The sequence below is a fragment of the Lissotriton helveticus genome, chromosome 3_1, assembly GCF_964261635.1.
Source record: "Lissotriton helveticus chromosome 3_1, aLisHel1.1, whole genome shotgun sequence".
Classification (NCBI taxonomy): domain Eukaryota; kingdom Metazoa; phylum Chordata; class Amphibia; order Caudata; family Salamandridae; genus Lissotriton; species Lissotriton helveticus.
Window position 1 is genome coordinate 657,597,740 of NC_136061.1, and position 12,284 is coordinate 657,610,023.

Sequence of the window (12,284 nt, forward strand, 5' to 3'; positions counted from 1 at the left end):
GGGTGGCCAAAGGCGCTTGTAGAGGTCAGGGAGCGGTTGAGGAAAATGTAAAGGATGGCTGAGAAAGGTATTTGAGAGGACTCTACAGGGTGGTAGGGTTAAGATTGGTGATGCTAGCAAGCATGCGGTGTATGCGAGTATGGGAGCAGGGCGGAGTTAGTCGGGATGCTCACAGAAATGGTATATGAGCGAATGGGTTGACAGAGATGCTCTGGGAGGGGGTTAAAAATGCTTGAATAGGCAGTCTCACACTGCTGCTACTACTACCATCTTTCGTTCTCCTATGTATTGGATTTATAAAGCACAAACCAAGCTAAAACTCCGCTTTGTGCATCAGAAACAATTTTATATTTCAGGTGGTTTCAGGGAGTACAAAGGGGAGTGATGTGGGCATGCTGAAGTTGTAAGGGTTACTTTCTAGGACGTGGGTGCTCACAAACATTTTCTCGGGGCCAAAATGTACCCTCTGGCTGTAACAAATTACATGCATAGTCACCGTATTGTCACAGTTGGGGACCTCACAGTATTGTATATGCATATCACTTTCCCCAGTCGACCAACTAGGATTTAACTTGGTGACCCGCCCTTTAGTTACACACATAGACTTGAATTCTATTGAGATTGCATTAACTAACTACGCTTTCCTACCAAAACCATTCATTTCCATAGATCAGTTTCACTTCAATTCATTTTTTATATTTAAGGGTTTTGCTTTACATTTTATATTCGGCTATGTGCAGGTTATAAGAACATCTAAATAGTTACAGAATATTTTTTTCTTTTTAACTACCTGTCTACCACACCTTTCCACACTCACTGACCCTCTCCTATTCTACTCACAATAACCTTTCCCATAATTTTTTAAGCACTTTCACAGTCCTTATATAACCTTTCATCAATGAGCAAGGCTGAACTAACTGTAGAAACCAAATCGAGAATAACAACGATGTGTATGGGTTTAGCAGAATTAGGCCCAAAAATGAACTGGTGAAACTTTCTCGCCCGATTTACCAGGGGTCCCAGAAGATAAGCAAGCCGAAAGGAATGGTTTGCCGAGCCGCTGGCGGACAGTATTTTGAGTACCAATGTTCTAAGGCTAAAGGATGGAATGAGTGGGCGGAGACTTGAGTGGGGTGCCAACATGCTGTGAGTGCACTTTGTAGAGAATGGCAGAGTGGATTTAGAAAGTGAGAAGGTGTGGTTTGAAGAGTTGAGTATTCTGCTCTTTTCTTGTGAATGTTGTTGCTACCACAGTAATGGTCTTTGCTTGCCTTTAACAGGACATTGGAGCGGGGAAGGGCAAATACTATGCAGTGAATTTTCCCCTCCGAGATGGTATTGATGATGAGTCCTATGAAGCCATCTTTAAACCAGTGAGAACCCCTTCTGTTCATCTATTTATGTTTCATTTGGTTTGAGATCCAGTTTGATTGTACCCAAAGGAGACTGAAGGAGCGGAGTAGGGTACTTTTATAGAGCTGCAGGGCCAGCCGCACCAAGTTCGGGAAAAGATAATATACACAAAGACTCTGCTATGGGAGTAAACCTTTGGTGGTCTTTGTATGGAGCACTTAGTAGATGCCCACTACAGGAAGTAACAGTAAATCTCTCCATGGAAGGATTGATGAAAGCATTGAATTTTGTGGCACTAGCCATACAAGTCCCAAAATCAAATAGCACAGTAAAATCCTAGTTGTGACAACTGCTGAAGTAGGTTAGATGCTCCTTACCCTCCCCTAGAAAGCTCTGGGCCGGTACAGACCACTCCTCTGTGTCTAAATAAAACAGCCCACGTTTTTCAACTTATCAACTTGCATGTGAGTTAAAACTCTATGTGAAAGGTTTTTGTGCAGATCCCAGATGGAGCAGAGCCCTCTTTGATACATCTACCCTTTACTTTCATGCAGCCATCTTTGAATGTCTGATGTCTTGTGCTGCTTTTTGTTGGCAATTAGAGCTACCTGTGTAGATTTCTTGTTAAAGTTACCTTGTCAGAAAATGGACCTTAATTTTTACTACTGAATCATACCCTTGCCCTTACCCTCCTCCTCCCCAGCGTACTCGATCTTGCTGCTCCCCTTCCTGGCCCAGGCCCTAGAGGAAGCTATCAACCACCAGCTGACCGATCACCTAAAAGGAAATCACCAGTGGCGGCTCCTCCGCTATGGTGCAGGACCGTCGCCTCACTGTGCTAAGTTTTTTTTGGGGTTTTTTTTTTTTTTGTACGCCCCAAGATTCCCCCCCACCCCTGCAAGACTGCCTTGATAGCCTCAACCGACAACATCCGAGCCATCCTCAACCACGGCAAATCAGTAGCCCTGATCCTTCTCGATCTCTGTGGCCTTCGACACACCCTCATCACCAGACTCCACCACATCGACTTCTTAAGAAACGCTCTCAAGTGACGCATGCAAAGAATAACCCCCCCCCTCCTTCTCCCAACATCATCTGCGGAGTCCCCCAGGGATCGGCCTTCTGCCCCATCCTCTTCAACGCTTACATGACCCAATTGGCTGACACAGTTTTCACCCACATTATCAACATAATCTCATACGTAGATGACACCCAACTTATCCTCCCCTCACTGAGGATACTGCCACCACCAGGGGCAACTTCCAGACTGCTATGACCAATGTCGCCGATTAGATGAGATCCAACAGCCTGAAACTGAAATCGGACAAGACCGAATTTCTCCTCTTTGAAAATAACACCTTCATGTGGGACGACACGTGCTGGCCCTCAGTACTTGGACACTTACCTACTCCCACCAAAAGCACCCGCATCCTCTGCATCATCCTGGACAGTGACCTCTCCATGAAGCGCCAGGTGAAAGAATTCCCTTTTCCTGCTTCTCCATACTCCGCATGCTTTGCAAGATTTTCAGGTGGATCCTTATCAACAGTAGGGAAACAGTGACCCAAGCCCTCGTCACCACCGACTCTACTACGGAAATGCACTTTACACTGGATCTGCTACCTGCCTCCTCCAGCGCTTACAGACAATTCAGAACACAGCATCCAGACTCGATTTCGGCTTCCCCAAACAGACCAGCTTCAGCCGCACCTAAAAACTTCCACTGGCTCCCGGTCCCGAAGAGATGCCAGTTCAAGCTGCTGACCCTCGCCTACTCGGCCTTCCACAATGCCGGCCTCTCCTACATCAGCCACCGCCTGACCTTCCCCCACATGACCAGACAACTTTGATCTGCCCACCTCGCAGCCACAGTAGAGGCTGCTTTTTCCTCCTGCCTCACCCCCAAGCTCTGTAACGACTTCTCACTCCACCTTCGTACCTCCCCTTGCCGACTCCTGGGGCGGGACTCGAGGCCTGGCTCTTTGGCTGAGGCTCATTATACCCCAGTGTCCCGGTACCCCCTGGGGTGATTAGCCACAGGTAACAAATAATGATTGATTGAATCGACCCACAGCTTGCCCATTGACAATCTCATTACTGTTTAGTTCGTTTCTTTGAACTTTGAGACTTAATGTTTTTGTAAATGGATCCTAGCAGTGTCAGGTGCCTTTCAGAAAGCCTGGAGAAAGTCTTAACCTTGTCTGGACGTTCCTCCATCAGAAGTCTAAAATGCTGAAGTAGTGCATGGAATAAAATCTAGGAAGACACTTGATGTCTTCCTTTTTGATTGCTTCCCGCCAGCTGCCTAAGGCCTACCTATACCATGTTCACCTGGTGCTCCTATAAAACACCTTCATGTTCTCCTTCTTCCCTACCCATCATCTAACCCAAAAGGAGTAGCATAACTTAATGCTGAAAAAAAATACGTTTTCTCAGGAAAATACATGGCTACTTTAGACAGATTCATACAATTACGGGTTTCAGCACTGGAACACGGAATTAAGTTGTTTTAGAATGCAGACTGATTCTATGAATTGTGGTGAAGTTGTCAAGGACATCAAAGGGGCACCATAATACAAGCTTTCGTCATTTACCCCAACATTAACACTCTTCCAATTAATTGTTCACTTGCCACCGAACTGTGATTTTATTTTTCATTTCTTTTAACGTCTTCCCAATCCAAAATGTAGAAGTAAAAATAAAGCAAACTTGCTCAATAGCAGTTAGTCACTAATAGTTGATTGAGAAGGCAGTAGGGCCACTCACTAAAACATATGTTGAAATCTGCTGGTTTCTCCTAAGCCTTGTACGTGGGTTCCGGGAGAATATTCTCCCCTGTACTCATTCCTTCCAGGAACTCCTTTTCAAAACATTTGGTCTTCTGGGATTAACTGATAATCTCCTATCTTTACACTTGCATGTATTCTTATATCTCTTCTTGGGCTCATTTTCATAGATCATGTAACTGCTTGTTTGTCCTAGGTGATGACGAAGGTGATGGAGATGTACCAGCCCAGTGCTGTGGTCCTACAGTGTGGAGCTGACTCGCTTTCTGGGGATCGGCTAGGCTGCTTTAATCTGACCATCAAAGGTATGAAGGATTGTCCTTACTTCAAACATCTAGTGAATTAATGGAGTGCAGTAAATTTACACTGTCCTTGCATCTTCTGGTTTTCTATTCAAGTACTTGGCTATAAGAAGTAAGGCAGCGTTTGCAGTGTCAAGAAGATGTCTTCTCTGACTCTTGCAGTGCTTGTTCTGTATGAGAAAACAGTACAGCCACTTGAGGACCGTTTCTCCCTGTAGGAATATGGTTACATTCGAAACGAGAATGTCCATCAGGCTTTGAAGCAATGAGAGATGTTTAGGAACTGCTTCTGGTAAGCCAATAAGTCTGCTTCTTGTGGATCAAACTTGGACCGAACTATGCAAAATGACAGTGAAGAGAGGACGTAATTTTAATAGAATTAATATGGTATTTATCTGGGCGTATTTACCTGCGTTGATCATCCAAAACCGTGTATTAGGTCTGTGAACATACCCTAAAGACTAACTCTCAGTAGGTGCCCTGATTTGTTCAAATACGAAAAGTACTAAAAGGAAAAGAATTAACGTCTTCTAAAATGTAACTTCTTGCCTAATTACATTAGGGATGGAAATTACTCAAGCCCACTCCTAAATTTTAAATGCCCTGCCTTCTCGCTTTCAAGTCTCACCTATAGGCAGCTTCTGCTGTCTGTCGCCAATACACCTATTGAAAGGAAAACTTAACATTTAGTTAGTGGCTTTTGATCTGCTCACTTCAAAGCATTGGCTTTTACTGTTCTTTCACTCCAGCCATTGGCTTGAGACATTGTAAATCACAGCCATGATCAGCCCAGAGACGACTGACTCTTGCCACATTGTGTCGGCTGTTTGTGTCCTTCCATTTGAGCGCATGTGGATCTATTTTCTCTTATGCCTTCCCCTCCACAGGCCCTTGCTTGCTGTCTGCTTTTCAGCACCTTCTTCCCTGGCTTCACAGCCCCCCTCCATTCTCCCAGCCTTCTCTCTTCTGCAATATAGTCTGTCAGATCCTCTCTCTTGCTGCGGCCAACAACGGCTTCGCAAATGCCTGTGTGTTTGCATTGGTAAAGCCAGTATCCACAGAAGGCCTTTTTAAATGGTATTTTTTTTTAAATAAAAAACAATTTAGAGATGGCAGCTTGCACAGGAGATAATCTTTGAATTTTTCTGGCTAAAAAACATTCAAAGATGGCCGTCCTTGAGTGTGCAGGCACTGGTGCCCATCTTTGAATTGTTTTTGGTATATTTAACAAAAGTGATATCCAAATAAACATGTTACCACAGCCGGTAGGTCTGTCTTCGTATATTAAAGATGAGATCTGCTGACTTTAACAATATTGTTTGTATTGGACTCTACATACTTCTAACAGAAGCTTGGAAGTCGGACCTCTTTACTGTAGGAAGATGGTATTTCGAGAATTTGCTTGTAAGGACTTTGATCAGAATAGACCTAGTTTCATGATTAATGCTCCTTCGAAGTTAATCCTCTTTTATTTAGACAGCCAGCGTAGTTGATGTAGAGCACCATATATATATATAATCTAACTTCCGCAAGCTGAGCAGTGTTTTGACTGTATTAGTTCTTTAAACGTTTGTCTCCCAGTGCTTTTCTTTAACAAGGTATCACCCATTAGCTTTGCCAGTGATTTTGACCGTGCTGTAAAGAATCAGGGATGCTGTACAACTTCACTAAAAACAGTTGGCGTATCCAATAGGTCCCCAAGACGAAACCTATTGGCTTTGCCAGTGCTTGTCCCGTCCTGTTTACTCCCCACGTCCTCTGTTGTATTGCAGGACCGGATCAACGCCTGTGTTCTGGTCTTGGGTGAGATCTCCTTGCTTCAGTATCTTTTCATTGAGGGGTAGCTTCTTATACTTAACAGATGTATTGCAGTTGGTGCACGGGGATTTGGGGGTGGGGGGCAATAGGTTGCCACAGTGGACTACTACAGACCTTCAAAGTCCTCTACGTCTGGAAGAGAAGTCTGGGCGTCGCTGTCCATTGCCTACTTTTTCTTGTCCAATGACTCCAGAGTCCCAAAGGTCACCTTTTTAATGCCCCATTGCTAAGTTTGGGGATAAATGTAAAAAGAACAATTGATAGGCGGTATGCTGGGAAATGTCAAACACTCACCTCCAGTATACAGAGATGTGGGCCTAAATCCACTGTGTTTTGTTCACCGCGCGATTCCAGTTTGGACCCAGCCATATGCAGATCAGTCCTGACCCTGCTCCCCATGGGGACAGACCTGCCAGGCCAGGTTTTCCCTGCATTGGAAACGAGCCTCCTAGGACGCGTTTTGGGGGTTTGCACCATATCAGCCAAGATAGGTTGAATCCAGTGGCGCGGCAAGGACGGGGACCCATGTCTGGGTATACCCGTCCCCACTTGGGGTGACAAATGCAAACAGAACAATTGATGAACGGAATGCTGAACGATGTCAAACACTTGCCCCCATACAGTGATCTGGGCCTAAATCGATTGGGTCCATCTTGAACTGTCAGGCCAGGTCCTCCCTGGACCAGAAACCAGTATCTTGGGACTGGTTTTGGGGTATCAACTAGCGAGGGTGAAAATGGTCCTGTGTTGCTGGTGTTTCGGTTCAGGGAGGACCTGGCTTGCCAGTTCGGGCTGGTATGTTCCCATGAGGACCAGGGTCAAGGCTGATTTGTTTGGTTCTAAACTGAGGTGGCATGGTGAGCAAAAGAACAATGGGTTGGGATGCTACCCAGAGCGATTGCCAGTGGTTAGACAAATTGAAAGCACCTTTTGTGTTTCATGTACCAGCCTAAGTGGCAAGGGAATATGCCCAGACCTCCCTTCCATACTCACTGTGTCACTAAAACCAAGCTAAATCCGGTTGATGACCCATTACTAGAGTGAAACTGATCCTGGGTGGCTGTGTTCTAGTTTAGGTCGTGGCTTGGCAGTTCGGGCTGGACTGTTCATATTAGGAGCAGGGTCAAGGCTGTCTTGCATGTGGATGTGTCCAAACCGAGGTGGCATGGTGAGCAAAAGAACGATGTGTTGGGACGCTATCCTGAGCGATTGCCGTTGGTTAGACAATTTACAAGCATTCCTCGCATCACCTTTTGTGTGTTTTAGGTTTGGTGATAGCCGCGGGGACCTACTATAGGGCATCCTGAGCCATGGTGAACACAAGGCCGTAACCCTTGTTCTAGCCAGGGCGTCTTAGAGTTAGTAGTCAGTCCTGGGGACTGTATGTAAACAGTAAATACCGTACTAAGGGCCATTGTTACGTAGTAATATGAAATCGGTAAAGCAGTTGTTACAATAGTATACGATTTAGAAACATCACTGTGTACTAAGATTAGTCATTAGTACAGAAAATGAAAGTTAAACTTTGAGTCTGCTTGATGTTGGCAGTACCACCAGTGGCGTGGCGTTGCATGGCTTTTGTTAAGTGGAAACTCCTGAGCCAGTGGGAAGTCCTGTAGGGCTGTCAAGTAGGCAGCAACTGTATACCATTAACTCAAGGGCGGCGCTGCATAGCTCGGCAAAGTAGGTGGAAGAAGATGCCTCTCTAATGCTGCAGTGACCCCTAGGGAGGAGGCATTGTTACGTGAACAGTGTAGAAGTGGCCCCAAAGGCCGGCATGCTAAATGTTTTTTTTGCTGCTACTCCTAGTGTTTGGATTCTGAGATGTTCTCCGATTCTCGCCTTTCCGTGGACGTTGGCTTTTCGTCTTTCACAACTGCCATGGCTGGGACATTTCTGTCACCAAGTGCCGCGATTAAATGTTGAATTTCATTTATTGTGCAGCTTTGGAATCCATTCCTGTAAAACTTTCAGACTGCTGTGTCCTTGTCAGAGTGGTGGAAGAGTATGTCTTTCAGTTTGCTGCAGGGCCTCTGTGTTCCTTTGTTCCGAAGTTCAAAAGTCCCAGTCTTTGTCGGTGTTTCGGAAACCACCGCCTTTCATTGGAATTCATGAACCCTTCTCATCGCTTATAGCAGCTAGGGTCCACGGGCCTTTGTGCCTGTCTGTTAGTCAGCTGTTTATACCCTCTCGTTTCCCTTGAGTTCCCGCCGCCATGTCTAGGCTTTGCCCTTCGATCCCCAGGTCAACAATTGTAGGAGGCCAAGTAGAGGGTATTGCCTCCTCCATCAAATCGAGGCTGTGCTGCTGAGGGACACTGAACAGGTGCTGTTGAGGCGGCTTTTTAAATGTTTTGGAATCTGTGGCGTAACAAGCTCTAGGGGGTCCCACTGGCACTGTGCACAGGTGGCAGGCCGAGAGCTCTTGACTGGGAGTGCGGAACCCCTCCGTGGCCTTTGCAGGGGGCCTCCAGGTTTTAGTACGCGACTGATTGGAATTGGGCAGCCACCGCCATAGCCCCAACAGGGGAGGTACCTTTAGTACGTCCTGTGAAATGATGCTTCTGATTCACCACCCACTGGCTGCTTTCCGCTATGTAGAATACATTTTGAGGTACCGACTGTTGTACATATGCAATCATTTGCATTGTCAAAGTTTGTTCATTTGCCTGACTCCAATGTCCAATAAGGTTACGTCCACATTATGATGTATTAACATCATGGAATCTGTGTTTGTATTTACATGATATAATGGAATGTAGATTTATTATTCGTATGCACTTCTGTCGGGAGCAGCACGTCTGGCTTTCACCTGCCTGTCTGCCTTCTGGTATTTATTACTTGAAATAAATATCTTTGTTTCTACATATCCGCTTACTGCCTTAACAATTTGGCCACGATCTTAGTAAGGAAGGTCCACTGCTGTATTACGACTCTACCTAAGGTCAATTTTGCATAGACGTCAAAACTTCAAAAAGGATTCAAGAAGATTTTCAGAACTCAACGAATTCACATAAAATGCCCGTATGGTTTGCAACTGGTTATGAGATCGGAATTACTTAAATGAGCTTACGCGTTATCAAAAATAGCTTTGAAATAGTACCGTTACTTTGTTTCACTGCATACGTCCTCGTGACCTGTTCGGAGATGGGCTCCTGAGAGACCTTAGCTCAGGGGCCCTTCAACACATGGGAATCGGCACAGTAAACCAGGTTTCCACATATTTTCCGCAAAACCTTATAATCCCCGGTAATTCTTCATTCGTTGAGTTAGCGGCATCCTCAGAAATAGTAATAATGTGGGAGGGACACTACTGGCAGCATTTCGCGCCATAGAGGTCCCTAATGTCGTAATCTGCAGGGCTACAAGATTCAGTGGCGTCATGCACTAGTTGGCTATCAAGACTCATTAAAACAATGTTAATTTGGAACTAGGTTGCTGATACTGCAGTTTGTATTGCCCTTTACTTTAGTTTAGTTTAGACTTTAGATTCTCCCCTTCCTGTATTTTCTGTGGACTTTGCTGTAGACTCTTCCCTTTCTGTGGTCTACCTGATGATGCCACTTGGCTGTAGACAACTGCCTGTTTTTTATCCCACTTGCTGAGGAAACACGCCCTAAGTTGCAGATCATTGTGTTTTTTAAATTTAGAAGACCCTTTTAAAGGTAAAAATATATATATACTTACGATTTAACATGTTTCGCAGTCTGATACACAGAACTTAATCTGCGAGAATCAAAGGGTGTGAATCTCGAAGTTGCCAATTAAAAAAGCAGTGGGCTGCAGAATGGAAGGATGAGATGGCCATGATTCTTCTCGATGGACTGTTTCCTTAAGTATCGTGGTCTGTACTTTGCATTACGTGGGCCTCTGTCTAGAGTGGCAGATTGGGCAAAAATCGCTGTTTGATTGTCACTCTGATCGATTGCCACTGGTTAGACTATTTGCAAGCATTCACCTCATCACCTTTCAGGAGTTTGATTGCCAGTAGTGTATGTCTGTGTGAAGAAATAGGGTGTATTATATGGTGTGGTTGTAAAACCTTTAAAGTATAATCACTACTATCTCTTCTTAGAACCAGGTTAGCTTAGTTTGTGAAGCTTTAGCTCAACCCTAGGTAGCTGTGCCTTCGAGAAGTCAGGCTTCAACAAAGGAACAAGTGTAAAGCATTTAAACAGCACCAAAACAACTGAAGAAACGTGACTCAAGAAATCTGGCAGCAATTTATAAAAATCGCTTAATATTTTTATGAGTTTATGGACACCAAAACAAAAAAGATCTACTAGCCGGTTCTGAAGATATAGATGTAAGTCTTTTCACTCCACTGCGAACAAGCATTTGCAAATTCAACGAATTTGACACTTAAAAGCTTTTTCAACAAAAAGTTACTTCAAGGATGAATGCAGTTACTTGAAAGTACTTTGAACATCCAACTCTGGTGGGGAGCATGTAAAGGGGACCAGCAAGTCCCTTACCATTGACCTCCATGGAGTGGTCCTGATGCAAGGGATGAAGGATGCTCAAGGGTACGGAAGATGCTGTGTGGTCGTTGGGGGTCCTTTGGGGCTACTCCTCTGTCCAAGGTCTAGGTGGGGCAACTTTGGCCTATGGGGTGGACGTCACTCAGTCTTATTTGGTCCAACAAAAGTCCAATCACCACTATGCTACTGGTCGCTGGCCACAACAAAACCAGCAGTTCACTTCTTTTGGTGATAACGTTTCTTCAGGGTAACCAACCTGCCTTCCGACACTTCTGTGTCCAGCAGAGACTGGTGCAACTTTTGAGCATTGGGTCTCTGTCTCCCGGGCTGCACTGTGATAATTCAATGATCCATGCAAGATCTGAGTTCTTGGTGCCATGGTCCCCTTTTATGCTCAAAAAGGGCTCTTGGGGTGGGCATGGTCAGTAGCTGTTGGGCTACTTCATCCCCTCTCGCCTGATGGAAACTTCTTGCTAAGAGTTGCATCTAGCTATCCCGAAGTGCTCTATTCTACCCACTCCCAAGATGGCTGAACCCTTTCTTTGGTGTGTGGAGCTCAGTAGCCTTTCCTAGAGGTGTGGCTACCTGGGGGGTACATGCCCATGTAAAAACAGGTGTGACCACTGTTTCCCCCTCTCTGTCCCTGACGTCAACCTGATTACCTGAACAAAAGAGCTGCCCCTCTTGAGTATGTTCACCATTTGCCCATTAAAGGTGGCTTCCCATTTGAAACTTCCCTTTTGGGCTCACTACCTGTGTGACTTCCTTCCAGGAGGTAATCCCCCACCAGAGGCAGGTCTCTATTGTTACCTGTCCTGGGAACTGTTTACACGTCTCCCAAGGCGGGCAGAAGGCCATCTCATGGCCAGCCTCAGTAAATGGTCACAGGAAAACTGGTCACCAGAGTGGCAGCTTTCTAAAATTTGCATGTGACAACAAGTTACAATAATTCCAACTTCGGCATTATGTTGGGTTTAATGTAACGAGTTGTTTGATACCTTGAAGTACAAACTTTGGTAGTCCCACTCAGAAGTTAGCACAATTTAGTTGTCAGAATGAAACTGTTCTCGCCAACCAAGCTACTTGCATCTCTAACAATAAAAACGACAATTGTCAGTTTTCTTTTTAATATGCTGCACCCTGCCTTAGGATTCAATAGGCCTGCTGTAGAGGTGACTTGCATGTATTAACAAGCATTGGCATAGCCAATAGGTCTCGCCTTTGGGACCTTATGTTTTTAGCCATGCAGTACATTATCCTGGGTGCTGTGCCACTAGTGATTGAAGAGCTATAAAATTACTACACACTAGATTAAGTGGTCCGATTTAGAAATGCATGCTTGCATCAGAAAACATTTATAGACACATTCCGAGGCTTTTTAACACACAAAGACAAGAGCCTTGATTCAAGTCAACATCACTATAGCATTCTGTGGGCCGCCATTTTGAAGCTGTTACCTTGACAAATGTTACAAAAAAACAAAGCATGTACTAATACCACGTAGTAAAAGGCAACAAGAGACAATGTCCAAATTAACAAGGTTGT

General features: G+C 44.9%; 1 protein-coding gene across 1 annotated transcript in view; it reads left to right on the forward strand.

The window, feature by feature from the left end:
• The window catches only part of HDAC1 (histone deacetylase 1), a 143,121-nt gene that overhangs the window by 54,693 nt on the left and 76,144 nt on the right, over positions 1 to 12,284 (forward strand). Inside the window, exons 7-8 of the mRNA XM_078680723.1 lie at positions 1,281 to 1,373; positions 4,336 to 4,444. Of these exons, the coding sequence (XP_078536849.1) occupies positions 1,281 to 1,373; positions 4,336 to 4,444 (202 nt within the window). The remainder of the gene's footprint in view (positions 1 to 1,280; positions 1,374 to 4,335; positions 4,445 to 12,284) is intronic.